Source organism: Oncorhynchus gorbuscha, linkage group LG17 (genome assembly GCF_021184085.1).
Source record: "Oncorhynchus gorbuscha isolate QuinsamMale2020 ecotype Even-year linkage group LG17, OgorEven_v1.0, whole genome shotgun sequence".
Lineage (NCBI taxonomy): Eukaryota > Metazoa > Chordata > Actinopteri > Salmoniformes > Salmonidae > Oncorhynchus > Oncorhynchus gorbuscha.
In genome coordinates this window covers 52,048,643-52,069,631 of record NC_060189.1, presented here as the reverse complement: position 1 = coordinate 52,069,631, position 20,989 = coordinate 52,048,643, and the positions used below count along the sequence as shown (strand labels likewise).

Genomic DNA, 20,989 nt, shown 5'->3' with positions numbered 1-20,989 from the left:
CAGTATGTCTTCAATCAATTGACCTTTCTTTTCCAAAAACATTTCAGTCATTTTGATTGTCTTGATCGTCGACTTTTCTTTTCTTCCTAGTCCGTTGTACTGCTTCTCCTCACCCTTTATTGACTTTTCTATTTTTCTTTTATTGCCTTTTTCAGCCCTTTCTCCATTCGCTCTCATCTCCTTTTCTACGATCCATTGTATATCTTGAAGCACCCAATGTGCAATGGTGCTTTGCCTTTTCTCACATGCATAGGTAGTACGTTTGTCACAATGACGGCTTCTCCTGAACCGGAGCATCGTGTTGATTGGCCAGCGAGAAGCTTTGTCATATCATGCCTGATCTTCAACAGTAGTGGCCAGTAAAGATCTCCTTCCGTGGCTCAGTGGTTTCGTGCCAAACTTTTGCACATTTGGGCTGAATACTATGTGTTTTGGAATCACATCGGTGGCAGGCCTCTTCGATCGTTTGAACTCTATCTTTATTTTTGACCACCTGCAACTTTCCCCTTGGCACTTCTGGCTGACCCCTCTGGCTGGTAGAGGCCCTTGGCTCTTCATTATCAACAATGGAGGGGGGTGGGGGAGGTTGTGGATCGGGGGGTGGGGTAATAATCACTGATAACGTTGCATTCAACAGCCTGGCTGGCAAATGGCCTGTCCATAGTCCATATCTGACCCATCGCTATCACAATCACTCAGGACAGCATCTTTCTCATTTTGAGGGATAACTGTAATGTTGCATGCCTTGTCTGGGCAGTCACCTAGATCAAACATATCCAGAACTTGACTCAAAGTGAAACTAAAAGAAAGAACAGAGTAGAAAGTTAGTTATACACATACATAGTTCTTGTTTTACCTATGTGTATACCTAGATGCACTGTGTTATCCCCCCCGGTCACTATTGTTGCCGTCAACATGTTTACACATTCTATGACCACACTGACCAAAGTTGAGTAATTGCAAATGCACATATCAATACAAGATACCTTAAAATGATGTGTACCAAAAATCTTTGTGCTATCTTTATGTTAACATACTTAACTAACCAGTTGTTTTCGGAGCTTTGATGCAGCCATCTTCTTCTCATGGTGCAACCAGGAAGTAAACAGCTCTGGTCATGTGACAATTTACAATAAACATGTGACACTGCACATCATTCATTGGGACCCTTTATTATTTCAATATTTGCTGTAAATGCATTGATAGATCATTCAGTAAAAGTTTTAGAGTCTTATAACTGAAAACGTTTTTCCCGGTCACAAAATGGGATTAAATAGGTTAAGTTTGATGCATCAAATTGTTTTTAATTAGTAAATAATAGGAAATGCAGTACATCAAATATTTAGTTAGAATATGATATGTTGTCTTTATGCAAGATAGCTAAGTAATCCGGGGGAACTCTTGAATACTATCCAAAAACTGACCAAGACCCAATTCTAGTTAACACAGTTTCCAAAACTTGGTCCTAAGAGATGCACTTTTTTCCCCCACCAACACTGCAAAGCGGATTTAAATGATCAAATATTGATGATTAGTTTACTATTTGTATCAGATGTGTAGTGCTAGGGCAACAAAAAAAACCTGCACCCTTTAGGGTCTGGAGGACCGAGTTTGGGAAATGCTGATTTAACACATCTAAAGTCACACATGCGCATAGGATAACCGGGCGACAGGCCCCACAGCCTTCTGCAAAACGTACCTCTGGTCATTCCTCTGTTTCGGTTGAGGATCTTGACACTACTGGGACGACTGGCGAGGACGCGCTCTCGCATTGTCCTTTCTGCGCGCTCCCGTGCCACTTTCAGATCGAGAAGCTGTAGTTTCCTCCGCAATGAGCTGTTTTCTTTCCGACTTTGAGTTATTTCCAAACGAAACACTGCATAGTCGTCGTCTACGAGTTTACAGATCTCTGCAACGGCTGCATTTGCTAGCACCTCCATGATGGAGGCTATCTGAGTGTGAAAAACCATACAGTTAGCCATTGTTAGCAGCTAGCTAGCGTTAACTAGATAACATCGATCAACCAAGTCCTGTCTCCAACGAGAATTAAACACAACCTGGGAAAAGTATGTGATGCTGTTCATTTAAATGTCATGAGTTCCACTGCGTTAATAAACGTCTTAATAAAAACGCTAACGTTGAAATTGTTCTTAGTCAATGTTCACTTCCGTTTAAACTGAAGAGAAATTATCTTATTGGGTGGCGTCATAGCTCAAAGGGTGTGGTTTGAATAACGGTCCTGTTTTACGTTACGCATCAAATCTCATATGATCGAGTATCTTTTAATACCTCTGTTTGGTTTGCTACATGTTTGATGAAGCAATGTAAGTTGATTTTTGTATTATGAATAATAAAAAATAAAAACGTTTTTTTTTAAACTTAAACAAAAAAAAGTATCTTTCAAGCTGAGAGCAGACTAGTTTAGAAAGAGCATTGTGTTAGCAAAAATAGAGTAGAAAATAATAGAATCACCTCAGTAAGGTAAATATTAATCTGTCCGAGTTCTGTTTAGTTGACTGCTTCTATCTCTACAAGTTACCACAAAATATACACAACATTTGGAATAGTTAAATTATGATTTTAAAATACCTACCCAGGTAGCTAGCTTGCACTCACCTGGCTAACTTGTGTGCTGTCATGAGGGACGCCCAACAATATGACTTTTTTCTAAGTATTGAGAACGCTTGGAAGCAGGCAATGTTGAAAAGTCATCTTTAGACATGTAAGTATGCGCCCGCAACCCATATTCTCCGCAAAATGCTCTCATTGTCAACAGAGCTGATCATGGACTGTTGGATATCAGACAAACAGCAGCAATACATAATTGCATATCTATTGTTTTGTAACTAATTACAGAATACAAGTCACTGATACACTTCACTATAATTAGTAAAGGCTGAGTCACCTTAGAAGCTTAGACATAAGAGAATGTACATGAAAACAGTATACAATAAGTGTACTGGACAATGTATTGCTTGCCCTGCATTCGCATTATCAATGACAATGTGTTCAGAATTGTATGTATTGATCAGACAATTATTTGATCATTTACGATAGGCCAGCATAGCTGATATATTGAGCAACATGAACACTAATGAGAAATAAAGGTGAAAAATAATGGTGAGACAACTGACAAACAGTGTGCAGGAACCCATTGACTCGAACAAGTTGTAACACTCCTCCTGTCCAAATGCTTGAAAAAACAATACAAAGTGACATGTGATGTCACCTTAAAGTGAATAAGTTATGCTTTAGGAAATGCAAACAACTGCAGAGATTGATGGGGAGGGCAGCGGGAGAGGTGGGTGACCCATGTACCCCGCTTCAATCAAGCAGGCTTCAGTCACCCCCAAGATGAAAGCGGGAAACAAATCCAGCCATGGCCTCCTCCTTGTCAGGCCTCTCACACTGGGCAGATGGGTCCTGGGATGGACAGCTCGCACAGCTTCCCCACATAGAGCGCTGGATCAAGGGTGATCTTGTTGAAGAGGAGATCCAGGAGCCTGTCTACATAGCCTGTAATATTTTTGAAAAATGGGTAGTGTAATGCAGTAAATGCTTGTTAAATGGGTAGTGAATTTAATTTACATGTATTTACTGTTCTGAGTTATGATGCTATTAATTTGTTGATGTAGTGATCTATCAATTTACAACGTGTTTTCTTGTGTTTTTGGTGTTTCTGATATAGATATTACTGAGTTGGACCAAGCCATTAAACAAATGCCTATGCCAAAGAAGGACACTCTTTACCTGGACAATTGGAGACCAATCACATTGTTGGCAACTGACTATAAATTACTAGCCAATGTCTATGCCAATAGGCTGATAAAAGACCTTGATGTTATAATCAGTGAAACTCAATCAGCCTTTATTAACATAAAAAAGTCAATTCTGTTATGATTAGATTTGTTTGGAGGAGTAAAACATATTATATTCAGAATCACAATTAGTGAAAGGCTTTAATCGTGGAGGTTTTGTTAATGTAATTTATATGTTTAAATTAATGCTTAGAATATTCCACCCTGAAACCATATAATTGTATAAAATTGAGTAGTCAGTAAAATTATATATTTGTGAGTGTAGTTTTAGTCAGAATTGGGGTAAAACAATATATCTGTACAATATGTCTTTATAGTATCTTAAACACAGACTGTCTGAGCAAAATTCGGTGCCGACTTGACTAGAGATTTGTGAGAGGACAGGGAGTACGTCTCAAGGTCCCAAGGTCTTCCTTCTCTGTCGGCTGGGTAGTGAGACAGTATGTGCGTATGATACCTTCTGTTTGTGTGTGAAAGTATGTGCGTAGGGAGTCTGTTTGTGTGTGAAAGTATGTGCGTAAGAGCCAGTATAAAATGAATGGTTTTGTACAACGAACCAGCGCTCTCGTAATTAAACTTTCTGACTATCGTAGCTGGGCCTCCGTCTGTTTCATTCAACCAGTATCTTGCAGATTGAGTAGTTTAATTGAATTGTGTTATGAACACTGAGAACATAATTCTCATGACAGGTTTACAGGCTATTGATTTTGAGTCGTTAGTGGGAACTTTTAGAATTAAATGGTTGAAATTATGTCTGTCTAATCCTACTTCTATGTAGCATCATATCCCTAACAGTCTGTTTAATAAACTTGGTGGACTTGAATTCCTAATGAAATTTGATTTTGACCCTCCAAAATTACCTGCGAAATTGTTTAAGTTTCACCAGCAAATGTTATTTTTCTATAAAATGATATTCAAGCACAATATTTCCCCCTACAAAACATTGATTTGGAATAATAAGAGTTATTAAAATTAATAGGAAATCCATTTTCAAATGCCTTTGGTTTGACAAGGGTATTCATTTTGTATGTGATTTGGTAGACAACACTGGGGAGTTTGAGTTCATTGGTAAATTTCAGGTTAATATTACTCAGAGAATATATGAAGGTTTTGCAAAGCAATTCCACTTCCTTTACTTGGATTTATTAAGAACACTATTATATTGTGAGGTTGTTCTCTCTTTTCCAAGTTTACAAATTAATAACTTGAATCTATTGGATAAAACATGCAACAATAAGTGGATATGATTGGCAGTTAATTAAGTCATTTTTTGGTGATTATAATTCAATATACTGCTATGAAAGTGACCAACCCATGCTATGGTCAAAAGCGACTACCTTTTTCCTCACTTGTCCAGTTATCCCAAAAGTTAAAGAAACTCATTTAAAAATATTTTCTTCCATCTACCCTCTTAATGATTTCTTGCACAAAAGATTCAATTTTGACAAAATGCCTTGTGTTTTTTGTTCCTCTGATTGAGAATTAATAGAGCATTTATTTTTTTCATGCCACCATTCTAGTAAACTATGGATTGAAGTTCATGAATGGTTGTGTATAAAATCTCCAGAAATACCTATGTTTACCTTTGATGATGTTGAATGGCATTATGTTTATCCTTGTAATTCCCATCATAACTATTTTATTAACATTATTATTCTCTTGTCCAAATATTATATTCACAAATGTAAATGGGGTGGAAAAATACCCTATTTTTTTTCTCCATTGAACTGTTACAATTTTATACATCCCCCAAACTTGTGAAACGTAAAAAAATAAATTATTAGAAGTCATGTCTCTGAATGTCTGTTAATGTCTCATTGCCTTGTCATATATTAATGATGTCTATTATTATTATTATATACACACTGCTTTAAAAAAATAAAGGGAACACTTAAACAACACAATGTAAGTCCAAGTCAATCACACTTCTGTGAAATCAAACTGCCCACTTAGGAAGCAACACTGATTGGCAATACATTTCACATGCTGTTGTGCAAATGGAATAGACAACAGGTGGAAATTATAGGCAATTAAGAGCGTCTGCTAAATGACTTAAATGTAATGTTAAATGTAATTAGCAAGACACCCCCAATAAAGGAGTGGTTCTGCAGGTGGGGACCACAGACCACTTCTCAGTTCCTATGCTTCCTGGCTGATGTTTTGGTCACTTTTGAATGCTGGCGGTGCTTTCACTCTAGTGGTAGCATGAGACGGAGTCTACAACCCACACAAGTGGATCAAGTGGTGCAGCTCATCCAGGATGGAACATCATTTACATTTACATTTAAGTCATTTAGCAGACGCTCTTATCCAGAGCGACTTACATCAATGCGAGCTGTGGCAAGAAGGTTTGCTGTGTCTGTCAGCGTAGTGTCCAGAGCATGGAGGCGCTTCCAGGACATAGGCCAGTACACCAGGAGATGTGGAGGAGGCCGTAGGAAGGCAACAACCCAGCAGCAGGACCGCTACCTTCGCCTTTGTGCAAGGAGGAACAGGAAGGAGCACTGCCAGAGCCCTACAAAATGACCTCCAGCAGGCCACAAATGTGCATGTGTCTGCTCAAACGGTCAGAAACAGACTCCATGAGGGTGGTATGAGGGCCCGACGTCCACAGGTGGCGGTTGCACTTACAGCCCAACACCGTGCAGGACGTTTGGCATTTGCCAGAGAACACCAAGATTGGCAAATTCGCCACTGGCCCCCTGTGCTCTTCACAGGTGAAAGCAGGTTCACACTGAGCACATGTGACGCTGGAGACGCCGTGGAGAACGTTCTGCTGCCTGCAACATCCTCCAGCATGACTGGTTTGGCGGTGGGTCAGTCATGGTGTGGGGTGGCATTTCTTTGGGGGGCCGCAATTAGGTACCGAGATGAGATCCTCAGACCCCTTGTGAGACCATATGCTGGTGCGGTTGGCCCTGGGTTCCTCCTAATGCAAGACAATGCTAGACCTCATGTGGCTGGAGTGTGTCAGCAATTCCTGCAAGAGGAAGGCATTGATGCTATGGACTGGCCCGCCCGTTCCCCAGACCTGAATCCAATTGAGCACATCTGGGACATCATGTCTCGCTCCATCCACCAATGCCACGTTGCACGACAGACTGTCCAGGAGTTGGTGGATGCTTTAGTCCAGGTCTGGGAGGAGATCCTCAGGAGACCATCCGCCATCTCATCAGGAGCATGCCCAGGCGTTGTAGGGAGGTCATACAGGCACGTGGAGGCCACACACACTGCTGAGCCTCATTTTGACTTGTTTTAAGGACATTACATCAAAGTTGGATCAGCCTGTAGTGTGGTTTCCCACTTTAATTTTGAGTGTGACTCCAAATCCAGACCTCCGTGGGTTGATAAATTTGATTTCCATGGATAATGTTTGTGTGATTTTGTTGTCAGCACATTCAACTATGTAAAGAAAAAAGTATTTAATGAGAATATTTCATTCATTCAGATCTAGGATGTGTTATTTTAGTGTTCCCTTTATTTTTTTGAACAGTGTATTTAATTCATATGAACACGAAAGTTACCTAGCCTCCAATTTTTGGAAATTGTAGAAAGAAAACATTTTCCTTCTTAAGAAGTTCCAGCTGGGCAGGCTAACGTTAGTTAGCTAATTAATTTGCTAGCTATCATACAGTAGGCGTATATTAATAATTATATAGTTAATGAGTAGAAATTGACATACAATCATAATTGACTGTAGCGAATATATAGCAACCACTAGCTACCGTGGCTGAAAACACAAACATCGCGAGATGAACGAGTGACGAATTTCTGGGCAATGGCGGCCCATTTAAAAATCATTATTTCCTCCCTTGTCCTGCAAGTGTATACTCGTCAGACGTTATCAGAAGTGTCCAGTTAATTTCGAGGCCTGAGGGGATAGGGTGTGTCTTTTAAGTGTTTGGAATGGAGCTGAGATTTCAGTCTTTGAGGTGTGTTTCCTGACCGATTCCGCATTTGGTTAATAAATGTCCCCCATGAAACACTGTAGACGCGGAATCCTATTTCACGTCCTCAAAATCCCCAGAATGAATCTAACTAAGATAACAAAAAAAATCTTTAATTCATTTTGACGTTTTGGTTGCACAATTTTACATAATCTAAGGAGCTACTCTACTGGGCATGTCTGTCTCACTGTCTATCTATGCTATTTGATAGAACACAGCCACTGCAGCTGTAAACCCCATGTTATTGGGCAAATGGACCTTGTCAAATCAAAACCCAACCTTCATTTACCTGTTGTGATGCACTGATGTTCCAAATGCCGTTTTAGAAGAGACGGACTTTATGACCAAAATCATCCTATTTACACCATGTAGTCCATTTTGACAATAGTATAACGTTTTTTTGACTCATATCGATGCCACATAGGCCGTTTTCAAAAGGAGTCATTGCTTTTTAATGGCAGTCGCTCTTTAACTCTTACCCTATGTGGTCTGGAGCCTGCTGGTTTTCTGTTTTACCTGATAATTAATTGCACACACTTGGTGTCCCAGGTCTAAATTAGTCCCTGATTTAGAGGGTAACAATGAAAAGCACATTGGAACTGGATTTGAGGTCCAGACTTGAGTTTGAAGGCCCTACATTATGTTCTGTATATGTACAGTCACCTCCATAATTATCATCACCCTTGATTAAGATGAGCAAAAAAGACTCCAGTTAATTATTAATATAGTGAGCTACAGTGCCTTCACAAAGTATTCACACTCCTGGACTTTTTACTTTTTTTGTGTGTTACAAAGTGGGATTAAAATGGATGTAAATCATCATTTTGTTGTCAAAGATCTACACAAAATACTGTCAAAGTGGAATAAAAATGCAAACTTTTTAAAATAAATGAAGAAAAAAAACATATATTTTGATTAGATAAGTATTCAACAAGTCTCGTAAGAACTTTGCACACCGCGATTGTACAATACTTGCTCATCATTCTTTTTTAAATTCTTCAAGCTCTGTCAAGTTGGTTGTTGATCATTGCTAGATATCCATTGTCAAGTCTTGTCATAGATTTTCAAGCTGATTTAATGTTGTCTTGGTAAGCAACTCGTGTATAGTTGGCCTTGTGATTTAGGTAAGTGTCTTTCAGAAAGGTGAATTTGTCTCCCAGTGTCTGTTGTAAAACAACTAGATCAAGTTTTCCTCTAGGATTTTGCCTGTGGTTAGCTCTATTCTGTTTATTTTTATCCTAAAAAACTCCCTAGTCCTTGCTGATGACAAGCATGCCCATAATATGATGCAGCCACCACCATGCTTGAAAATATGAAGAATGGTACTATGTGATGTGTTGTGTTGGATTTGCCCCAGACATAATGATTTGTATTCAGGACAAAAAGTACATTAATTTGCCATATTTTATTCAGTATTACTTAAGTGCCTATTGCAAACAGGATACATATTTTGGAATATGTTTTATTCTGTACAAGCTAACTTATTTTCACTGTCATTTATGTTAATATTGTGGAGTAACTACAATGTTATTGATCCATCCTCAGTTATCTCCTATCACAGCAATTTAACTCTGTAACTGTTTAAAATCATCATTGGCCTCATGATGAAATCCCGGTGTGGTTTCCTTCCTCTCTGGCAACTGAGTTAGGAAGGGCGCCTGTATCTTCAAAGTGACTGGGTGTATTGATACACCATCCAGAGAGTAATTAATAACTGCACCATGCTCAAACAATATTCAATGTCTACTTTTTAAAAAATCCTTCTACCAATAGGTGCCCTTCTTTGCAAACCATTGAGATTGTGTCACTGATCTACACATAATACCCCATAATGTCAAAGTGGAATTGTGTTTTTATACATGTTTAAAAACAAGTAAAAATGAACATCTTTTTTTAATGGCAAATTATATTATTTTATATAAACACAACTGGTCAGAGAATGAAAAATACTAAAAAAGATAGGTGCCAAAATATTGTCACCCCTGTTTTCAATCCTCCAGCACCCTCCCCTTGCAAGGACAATGACACTGGGCCTTTTTCTAAAATGTTTTATGAGACTGGAGAACACATTGGGACACACCTTTCCATAAATAATCTTTCCAGATCCTTGAAATCCTTTGTCTGCGCTTATGGACTGCCTTCTTCAATTAAACTATAGGTTTTCAATGGTTGGGAGACTGAGATGGACATTGCAAAATGCTGATTTCGTGGTCAATTTACCATTACTTTGTGGATTTTGATGTGTGCTTGGGGTTATTATCTTGCTGGAAGATCCACTTGCGGGCAAGTTTCAGCATCCTGGCAGATGCAACCAAGTTTTGGGCTAAAATGTCCTGGGACTTAGTGAAGTTCATGATTCCGTGGACCTTAACAAGGGCCCCAGGACCAGTGGAAACCAAGCAAATTAGCCCCATAACATCAAAGATCCACCATCATATTTTACAGTAGGTGTGAGATTAGGTTGTCTTCTACATATGCTTTATTTTCAAGTCATCTCACCATAGCACCGCCTGGAGTTTGCGGAACGGTATTGGTACTTGGATTGAAACTGGTGCTATGAGGGGGAACGAGCATCAGAAGACTATATGGGCTATATGATTTCTCCCTGACCTTGCTCCCCCATCTTTAGTCCACTCAGCAGATCAATGCTCTCTGATCTGTCTTCTATTGTCTCCTCTTTGACTAGTAGCAGATCAGGCTTCCCATCCTCCATGTCTACTGACTGTAAGAGATACAGAGTGAGAGGATATTGGATCAAGAAATCTGATATGAGCACCCTGCTATGGAGCATCTTCTGATTGGGAAATGAGGGATTGCTATGTGTACTACGCAAACATGTTAGTTGATTTTATACTATGAAAACGTGTTGGTTGATTTGATTACTAGACACTCTTTTAATGGTTTGATCATTCAAATGCATGGTCCCACACGTAAGACAAAATTAATCAAGACCTGGGCCCATATCCACAAAGAGTCTCAGATTAGGAGTGCTGTTCTAAGAAACTAAGGAATTAACATGGTCCACACACACCCACACAGTTGTGAAGCGGGCACGACAGCGCCTATTCCCCCCAGGAGGATGAAAAGATTTTCAGGAGGCACTCGGATCCTAAAAAGGTTCTACAGCTGTATATCACTGGGACCGAGCTCGCTGCCATCCAAGACCTCTATATCAGGTGGTGTCAGGGAAAGGTCCAAAAACTTTTCTCGTTCAAATATTTTTTTCTTGAACACACACAAGAATGGTGTATAGGTATAAAAGACAAGTATACAATTCTTATCTAAACATAAAAGAGCAGACAGAAACTACAAGAAAAAAAATACAGAACACAAAATACAGAACAAGGACAGGTAGAAAGAAAGAGGGTAGATGTCTTATTATGGCCGTTTTGCCATAATATGGACTTGGACTTTTATCAAATTGGGCTATCTTCTATATACCACTCCTACCTTGTCAGAACAGAAGGAAAGAACTTACACACATTAACTTTTAACAAGGCACACCTGTTAATTGAAATGCATTCCAGTTGACTACCTCATGAAGCTGGTTGAGAGAATGCCAAGAGTGTGCAAAGCTGGCACCAAGGCAAAGGGTGGCTACTTTGAAGAATCTAACATATATTTTGATTTGTTTAACACTTTTTTAGTTTACTACTTGATTGCAAATGTGTTATTTCATAGTTTGTCTTTACTTTTATTCTACAATGTCGAAAATAGTAAAACAAATTAAATAACAAACCTTGGAATGAGTAGCTGTTGTAAAACTTTTGACCAGTAGTGTATATTATATAACTTTATAGTAAGAAGAATAAATTAACATAGAAATATCCTTTCTATTTTATTCAGCTATCTAATGATTCCCTAGCCAGTGCTCACATGGAGCGGCTATTCTGTGTTGAATGTAAAAAGTGATAATTTAAAACAGGTCCTATACACTTAATTTAAAGTTATTTGGCTACTTTAGTTGTGATACAAACCAAAACATATTGGCTGCATGATGCAACTTTTGTCTGATGATTTGAAAGTCGCTAAAAAAAAGGTAATGCGCTCAGTTTCTTGCCTAGACTATGTACACTGTTCATTAGTCTCTTATTCTGTGCATTCAAATTACCATCGATAGTATAGCCTTAATATGCTTGTACTGGACAGTGATTACTACCCATCCCGGGTCCGGGAGCGTTGTTTTCAACTGACACTAATTAGCATAACGCAACCGACATAAATATTACTAGAAAATATTCCTATTCATGAAATCCCAAGTGAAATATATTGAAACACAGCTTAGCCTTTTGTTAATCACCCTGTCATCTCAGATTTTGAAAATATGCTTTACAGCCAAAGCAAGACAAGCATTTGTGTAAGTTTATTAATAGCCTAGCATAGCATTATGCCTAGCTAGCAACAGGCAACCTGGTCATGAAAATCAGAAAAGCAATCAAATTATATCGTTTACCTTTGATGAGCTTCGGATGTTTTCACTCACGAGACTCCCAGTTAGATAGCAAATGTTCCTTTTTCCCCAAAATATTATTTTTGTAGGCGAAATACCTCCGTTTGTTCTTCACCTTTGGCTGAGAAATGGACCAGAAATTGCGGTCACGACAATGCCGAAAAATATTCCAAATTAGCTCCATAGTATCGACAGAAACATGGCAAACTTTGTTTATAATCAATTCTCAAGGTGTTTTTCAAATATCTATTCGATAATATATCAACCGGGACTGGTGGCTTCTTAGTAGGAGAGAGAGAAACATTTGTCCTTTACACACAAAACACTGAGAGACTTCAGCTGACCACTGACGCAATGTTGACGTTCAGGCTCATTTTTCAAAATAAAAGCCTGAAACTATGTATTGTGACACTAGATATATTAGGGAAGCCATAGAAAAAGGAATCTGGTTGATATCCCTTTCACTACTCAATAGGGACGCAGAGGTTTCTAAATAAGAGTCACTTCCTGATTGAATTTTTCTCAGGCTTTCGCCTGTAATATCAGTTCTGTTATACTCACAGACAATATTTTTACAGTTTTGGAAACGTTAGAGTGTTTTCTACCCTAAGCTGTCAATTATATGCATATTCTAGTATCTTGTCCTGACAAAATAGCCTGTTTACTTTGGGGAAGTTATTTTTCCAAAAATGAAAATAGTGCCCCCTTGATTCAAGAGGTTATTAATGAAATACGAGCGCTATAATAGGTGTGTTGGAAAAATGAAAAGCTACTGATACTCATCATTCATTCATTATGAATACGATTTATTTGATTTCATTCTTCATTAATGTAACCACAATGTTCAGTTGAAATGACAGATGCACTCACCAACAGTAGGAACATCTTATTGATAAAATATATAACAAATGTACTTGGGCTAATTCACCATCTGATGAAGTGGAAACTCAAAGGGGCAGATTCAGACTTGGAAATGTCCGACTTTCCTATGCACTTCTGAAGCCTCAAATCAGACAGACAGCTAATTACATCAATGCTGCGTAATACATTCTGCAGTCAAAACATTTTTCAATATGTAATCCAACATGTTTAGTGGATGTGTGCATCAAAAATTCAACATCCACCTTTTCCTACTATTTCTGTGAAGTCTAGCATACAATTTGATGCATACAGTGGTTTGTACCACACAGAACGCACCGAAACTGCAAGGCAAACGCAGCATTCCATTGGAAATTAATGTACTTCTGATGTACCGAAACGCAATGATGCTGTTGATGTCCGTATTTGGTATTCAGAGTTACCTTATTCAGTCGCGTAACGTGCTCTGCAGGTGCAGTTACCTTGCCTGCTCTAAAAACATTTCTTTCAACCGCTGAAAACCCTCCCACTTGCTGTCCAACAGATTTTCTTGTGGAGTTTCCATTCAACAGGGTTTTCAGTACATGTATTTTAAGCAATCCCTTTAAATATGCGGTACCTTTTTAGTTAGAACTTTGTCAACATACTCACTAGAATATATCGACAGAACGGGTTCAGAATATTAGGGATCAATGAAAGAAAACAATCTAAAATATATGCATATTCGCCTCCGTTTCAGCACCAATTGTTAGATTTAAAAAATACTCTGATCTTGTAGATTATTTAGGGTAAGGAAAGTATTTATGAATCACAAAAAAACAGGTTTGGAGAGCCTTTACACGCAAAATATTGATCCTGAAAGTTGCCATATTCAAGTTCAATTAATGAGATATTGGAAGGTGAGAAAATTGTACAATAGGGGTTCAAGAATATTCCTATAAATACATTATCCCTCACTAATCATGGAATTGTAGGCTAATGACTGGTCCAGTAATCATGAACCAGGCTCCAGGTTTAAACTGCTAAGTGTGGTCTCAGTTCCATAATGATTTAAAATAGTCTACATGATCCAAATGATTGCAGAACGTAAGCCTAATATGAGCCACTAATGCTAGTGACTCTCTGGAACCATTTACAAGGACGTGACAGAGGAAAGAAAGGTAAATAGAATGGCAATGGAAGGATGTGAAACGTAGGCTACAAATTGAAAGAAACTAACACTAAAGTGACAGTTATAAATTAATGTGGGTATTACTGGCAGTGGCTCCCAATTTAATGGATAATATTTAACATTATAAACTGTAAAAATTAAAAATAAACTGAGAAAAGCCTAGGCATATAATTAAAACCTTCTATAGCGCATAAATCAACTTGGTAGGTTCGGCACTCAGAAGCCTATAGCTTGGGTCACCAAGCTAATCTAACATTAATCTAACAGTTAATGTAATGTCTTAAACTTTGCAGCATACCCAATGATGTCTATAGGCTTACTCAATCACTGCAAATGGCAGATGTGCGCTTCAGGCGCACCATTCCGTATAAGCTATATTTCAAAGCCATAGCCTACCAGATAGTTTGGTTAAAAAACAGTGATCCAGCAGTTCATATTGAGAGTTGAGAAATAAATGTAATACCTACGGAAAGCTGAGACCCTCATCTCTCAAACAGTCACAACAGTGGGCCTATTTGCTTTTAAAACTGTCATTTTTCCGCAATTGCAATTTGATTTGCATTTCACTCTCCTCTCCCATTCACTCAGAGTCCAGAGAGAGAGAGTGTGGTTTGGAGGATGGATGAGATGTTTCGGATAATAGCAGCGAGTCTATTTAAATATAAAAATGTGGAACTTGAAATTGAATGTCATTGTCAGTACACCTGCATTTTCAGAATACAACACTTTATCATTTTAACTAGAGCGCTGAGTATCAGGTTATTAGCGAATTGAAGGCCGTTAGCAAGTTTGGCAGGCTTATAACGCCCATCAGCGCCATTCATTTACAGAGCACAGTTTTGGAGTAGCCAAGTTACCGTGAGTCACGTGGGATTAAACTGAGGTCATGACTCGTGACCGCTAGTCTGGGGGTAATACTGGGCCCTCTCTCCCGTGTGGACCTTTAGGTGCATCTTCAGCTGGTGCTGGTGGGAGAACCTCTTCTCACACTGGGGGCAGCTGTAGGGTTTCTCCCCTGTGTGGACCCTCTGGTGCCTCTTCAGGTTGCAAGTCTGGGCAAAGCTCATGTGACACTGGCTACAGCTGTAGGGTTTCTCCCCTGTGTGGACCCTCTGGTGGATCTTCAGGTTCCAAGCCTGGGAGAAGCGCATTTGACACTGGCTACAGCTGAAGGGTTTCACCCCTACGTGGACCCTCTGGTGGATCTCCACCTTCTGGGGGCAGTTGAAGCCTTTGTTACAGAACATGCAGAAGAACCGTTTCTCTTTAGTACCGCCTGATGTTGCTCCCCCTTCCCCAGCCTGGACTCTAGCCTTGTCGTTTGAGTTCAATACTTGATCGAAAAGGATGCGGCCGTGTGAATCGGAAGGTGCCATCGACGTGGACACTGGGTCGCGGTCCCTGAGCGCGTGTAAAGGGGAGTGGGTTGCGATATTTGGATTTGGCTCTAAACTTTCCCTGTAGTCTAAGAAGTCACTAGTGTTGCCCTGCGACTGTCCTTCTCCTAAGTGAGTCTGGTCTGCATTCCATGTCAGAGGATCGTCACCCTCCTCTTTCACAGTCACCTCATCTACAACCAGACCATCCCCTTTCTTATCTAGGAACCCTTCAGAGTATACACTACTACTGTACTGGTTCCAGTCCCCTCTTATTGGATTAGTATCTAAGCCCACAGGCACGTCACCAGGTATCATCTCTGTCTCTGTAGCGTATGAACAGGTCGGATCATTGCCAGTCTGTAACGCTTCACCTGAATCCCGATGGGACAGAACCGTCCTATGGCTCCGGTTACCGTAAAGTAAATACTCTGAGCGGGTAGTAGGAGGACAGCCCAGTCTCCTCAGCATCATTAAAGTCTCTGTCTCAGACTTGAGGACAGCGTTCGGCGTCCTACTGATGTCCCTGGGCTGCTCTGTAACTACATGGGGCGCTCCAGTCTGGATGTCGCTGCTGTGTTGTGGATCCTCCTCTCCTTCAGACCTCTCCTGCTTGACTCCAGGACCTGCAGCCTCTGTATCTGCAGACTGACACAATAGGAGAGGCTATTATCGTTACATGAGTTGAATTAGATAAAAATGTCATAGGGAAGTCTCATAAGCTCCTATGGACAGGGCCGTGCACAGACCACCCAAAATGCCTCTGTAGCAAAAATAAATAAATAAATAATGAACATAAGCCTATTTATTTCTGCAACAACTGAATCATCACAAATTGTAAGCAAGCTAGTTACAGTAACTCCTAAAGAGATGACTGGCATCGGGAAAAGAGGTTGGGCTATCCGCTGATTATTGGTGTTGATGATTGATGCAAATCTGCTAGTTAGCTAGCTCGATTTATTTTACTGATTGTGATTAACCTCTGTATTTCTGCCTCTCTCTGCTGCTCGTATCAGCCAACCAAATATTGACGAATATTGACGATGATGTAGGCTAAATCATGTGTGATCAAGTGTTAATAAAATGTTATGCTGCTGTGGCAGCACTGTTGATATTTAATAGCAATCTCCGTACAGGAAAGACTGGGAAATAGACGCAACCGGGCGTGCGCAAGCTCTGTACAGGGCAGATCAACAAGCGCAACCAACAGGGCGTGGGGAGGGGGGTGGCGAGCTCGACAACAACTTGCGGTCAATGGAAGGGCAGCCCTGTTTTCTTTCTGGCTTTGAGTTATTTCCAAACGAAACACTGCATAGTCGTCTACGAGTTTAGAGCCCTATCTGTGCACGCGCCTGCTTATGGCAGATACATGAGGATGTACATGTAAGCAAGTGAATAGCCGAGGGGAGCCTTCCTGAAATAAACGGGCCACATTTAATTGACTCATTTTCAATTCAACATTATTTCACTAACCTCTATCACAATAACGTTCTGGGCTGAGGTTCTACTCCCCTCATCAACATTGATTGGTTGGTCATCTCTCCATGTATTGTGTCTCGCTGGCTTCACAAAGCTCCTGTGGCCTCCAGTGAGACTTCCTTCACCTGAGAGAGAGTGATTGGGAGAAAAAGAGGTGGTTAGGTTACTTACTGTCAATGCTCAACACTATATAGTGGATGTAATGTAACACTTCTCATACGTTCTTGATATAGGCCTACTATTTATTGATATATGTATTATGTTCCATGCATCAAATATTTTTAATTGAGTAAATAATGGGGAAAACAGTAAATCAAGAATCTGGTTAGAATATGATATTATGTCTTTGCGCAAGTTAGATAGTAATCAGGGGACTGGGGGAATTATTGCATACTTTCCAGAAACTGACCAAAACTAAATTATGTGTAACACATCTGAACACATGTGTAGTAGGGAACGGAGTGACAAGCCCCGCAGCATCGGCCTTCTGCGAAATGTACCTCTTGACATTCCTCTGTATCGGTCGAGGATCTTGACACTACTGGGACGACTGGCGAGGACGCGCTCCCGTGCCACCTTCAGTTCTTGTAGCTGTAATTTCCTCCGCAATGCCCTGTTTTCTTTCTGGCTTTGAGTTATTTCCAAACGAAACACTGCATAGTCGTCGTCTACGAGTTTACAGATCTCTGCCACGGCTGCATTCGCTAGCACCTCCATGATGGAGGCTATTTGAGTGTGGAAAACCATACAGTTAGCCATAGCTAACCTTAGCAGCTAGCTAGCGTCACCTATATACTATCTATCAACCAAGTCCTGTCTCCAACGCAAATTAAATACTACATGGGGTAAGTATGTGATGCTGTGCAGATAAATTAGTCATATTTTGAATTCCATTGTGTTAATAAACGTCTAAATAACAACAAGAAAAACGCTAACGTGGAAATAGTTATTGGTCATGGTTTACTTCCGTTTACACTGAAGAGAAAGGATGTTATTGGTTGGCGTCATAGCTCAAAGGGTGTGGCTAAATTAAAAGGATGTGCGTGCTGTTCTTTGAATTACGGAAATGTTTTACATTACACATTAAATCTCCTATTCATGATCAGTATCTTTAAAGCTCAGAACAGAAAAAAATGACTAGCTGGAACTCGTCTGAGCGTTCGGCTATAAATGCCCGCAACCACTAGTACTAAAGTTGTATTGATTTCATTTTATGAATGAAGAACAGTAATAAAAAAATATATTGCATCACTACTCCCATCGAAGATATATTACTGAATGTAGTCTATTTCTACCTGACCTTGTTCCCCCATCTTTTGTCCACTCAGCAGATCAATGCTCTCTGGTCAGTCTTCTATTATCTCCTCTTTGACTAGCAGCAGATCAGGCTTCCCATCCTCCATGTCTACTGACTGTAAGAGATACAAAGTGAGAGGATGTTGGATCAAGAAATCTGATATGAGCACCCTGCTATGGAGCATCTTCTGATTGGGCAATGAGGGATTGCTGTGAGTACTATGCAAACATGTTAATTGATTTGATATTTGCAAATGTGTTAGTTGATTTGATTACTTGACACTCTTTAATGGTTTGATCATTCAAAGGTATGTACAGACTTAAGACACACTTAATCACGCCCTGGGCCCATATCCACAAAGTATCTCAGCGTAGAAGTGCTGATCTAGGATCAGGTTCCCCATCTGTCTGCATAGTCTTATTTATTATTATCTAAAGGCACTCCTGCTCAGAGTTGTTTCTCTATTAGTCTGCACCTACTGTTTATGAAGCATGTGACAAATTATATTTTATTTTGAGTTCATAGTGGACTCACCTCAGTGTGTGGCCCTGTGATGCTCAGCTGGTTCCTCTGTGGGTTCAGGAGGAGGTGTAATCTGGTTGTCCTCCATGACCATGGTCCACCTCAGGGTTCCCCAGACCCTCCTCACTCCCCTCCTCCTTCACCAGCAGCACCTCGTCCTCCTGGAAGAGACAGGTGATACAGATTACACAGACATACACTCCCTCAGGTACGTACACACAGATAATAACCACACTTTCACCATGGAGTGTTTACCCATCCCCACTAGTTTTGAGTCCTATACTGTTACAGACTTCATTGTTGTTAAACTATCATGGTGGACATAAATATGATGTCGTGGGTAAATATGATAAGTCAAAAGTATTCAGACAAACCTGACTATTTATGTGTACAGTAGGTGTTTGTTAATGTGTGGATATGTGTAGGTACATTTAGTAAGTGTATAATGGTTGTTGGGTGTATGCAGAATAGAGTGAGATCAGATGATGTATACTAAAGAGTCTCAATTTAGTCTTAGAATGAAAAGTCCCATTTTGTGATTATTAAACATAAGTGTTAAATACACCATATGAAAATCACACACAACACATCTCAACTAAAAATATGCATGAACTTGTTAAACTGCATTAATAGGCATGAAATCTGAAAATATAGCCATTTGTGAACATCATATAGCCTACACAGTACAAACACAATATTTAAACAGACTTTTAAAGTTGATATACAATTCCTAAATGCAACATTCTACCCAGGAATTTTCAACACTAAAATCTGTTAATCCAATATTCCAAATGCATCTGTCAATCTGTATAGCACTTTATGACATCTGTTGATGTAAAAAGGGCTTTAAAAATACATTTGGTTGATTGATTCTGCTGACAACAATGCAAAATATTTTTTATTTTAAGGGGAATTGCTAAATGTATGTAGATCAAAACATTTAATAAAAAGATGTTTGTGAAATGATTACTTTCAGGACCTTCCCAACATTGCAGAGATAATAATATAAAAAGTATTTGGAATAAATACAAAATGAGTAACAAGATATTCTAAACTAAGTGTTTTGATAGCTTTCAAATGTAGTACCAGGTCCATGTAGAATAAATAACCCTTTACATATATCAAATAGCATTGTATTTGTCACGTGTCGAATACAACAGGTGTAGACTGTGAAATGCTTACTTTACGAGCCCTTTCCCAACAATGGGAACAATGGGATAAAAATGGAGAACATTTAGAAAAAAGGAAATGGCAACACAATAAAACAACAGCGAGACTATATACAAGGAGTACCGCTACTGAGTCAATGTGCAAGGATATGAGGTAGTTGAGGTAATATGTAGGTAGGGGTGAAAGGGACTAGGCTAGATGGATAAGGATAGATAATAAACAGAGTAGCAGCAGCGTATGTGAAGAGTGTAAAAGTGTTATTTTGTGTTGGAGTGTCAGTGTAGTTAATGTCAGTGTAGTAGGTGTCAGTGTAGTATGTGTCAGTGTAGTTAATGTCAATGTAGTATGTGTCAGTGTAGTTAATGTCAGTGTAGTATGTGTCAGTGTAGTTAATGTCAGTGTAGTATGTGTCAGTGTAGTGTGTCAGTGTAGTTAATGTCAGTGTAGTATGTGTCAGTGTAGTTAATGTCAGTGTAGTTAATGTCAGTGTAGTATGTGTCAGTGTAGTTAATGTCAGTGTAGTATGTGTCAGTGTAGTTAATGTCAGTGTAGTTAATGTCAGTGTAGTTAATGTCAGTGTAGTTAATGTCAGTGTAGTATGTGTCAGTGTAGTTAATGTCAGTGTAGTATGTGTCAGTGTAGTTAATGTCAGTGTAGTATGTGTCAGTGTAGTTAATGTCAGTGTAGTATGTGTCAGTGTAGTTAATGTCAGTGTAGTATGTGTCAGTGTAGTTAATGTCAGTGTAGTTAATGTCAGTGTAGTTAATGTCAGTGTAGTTAATGTCAGTGTAGTTAATGTCAGTGTAGTATGTGTCAGTGTAGTTAATGTCAGTGTAGTTAATGTCAGTGTAGTTAATGTCAGTGTAGTTAATGTCAGTGTAGTTAATGTCAGTGTAGTTAA

The 20,989-nt window shown here is 39.4% G+C and overlaps 2 protein-coding genes across 3 annotated transcripts in view; both read right to left on the bottom strand.

Annotated features, from left to right (window-relative positions):
* Positions 1–20,989, bottom strand: part of LOC124001614 (gastrula zinc finger protein 5-1-like) — a 532,153-nt gene that overhangs the window by 107,355 nt on the left and 403,809 nt on the right. The gene's annotated exons all lie outside the window — the stretch shown is intronic.
* LOC124001666 (zinc finger protein 583-like) lies at positions 12,992–18,248 on the bottom strand. Its single transcript, XM_046308661.1, has 3 exons — positions 17,600–18,248; positions 17,094–17,224; positions 12,992–16,268 (listed from the first exon to the last, which is right to left on the bottom strand). The coding sequence occupies exons 1-3, from the start codon at positions 17,856–17,858 to the stop codon at positions 15,129–15,131; spliced, it is 1,530 nt and encodes a 509-aa protein (XP_046164617.1). The 5' UTR covers positions 17,859–18,248; the 3' UTR covers positions 12,992–15,128.

Bases quoted from the DNA above. Each gene is read 5' to 3' on its own strand.
- LOC124001666 (XM_046308661.1), bottom strand. From the start codon at position 17,858: ATGGCTAACTGTATGGTTTTCCACACTCAAATAGCCTCCATCATGGAG. The intron at 17,225-17,599 runs GTACATTTCGCA...ACTCTCTCTCAG, and splicing joins ATACAGAGGAATGTCAAGAG to GTGAAGGAAGTCTCACTGGA. The intron at 16,269-17,093 runs GTTAGTGAAATA...CTATTGTGTCAG, and splicing joins AGAACGTTATTGTGATAGAG to TCTGCAGATACAGAGGCTGC.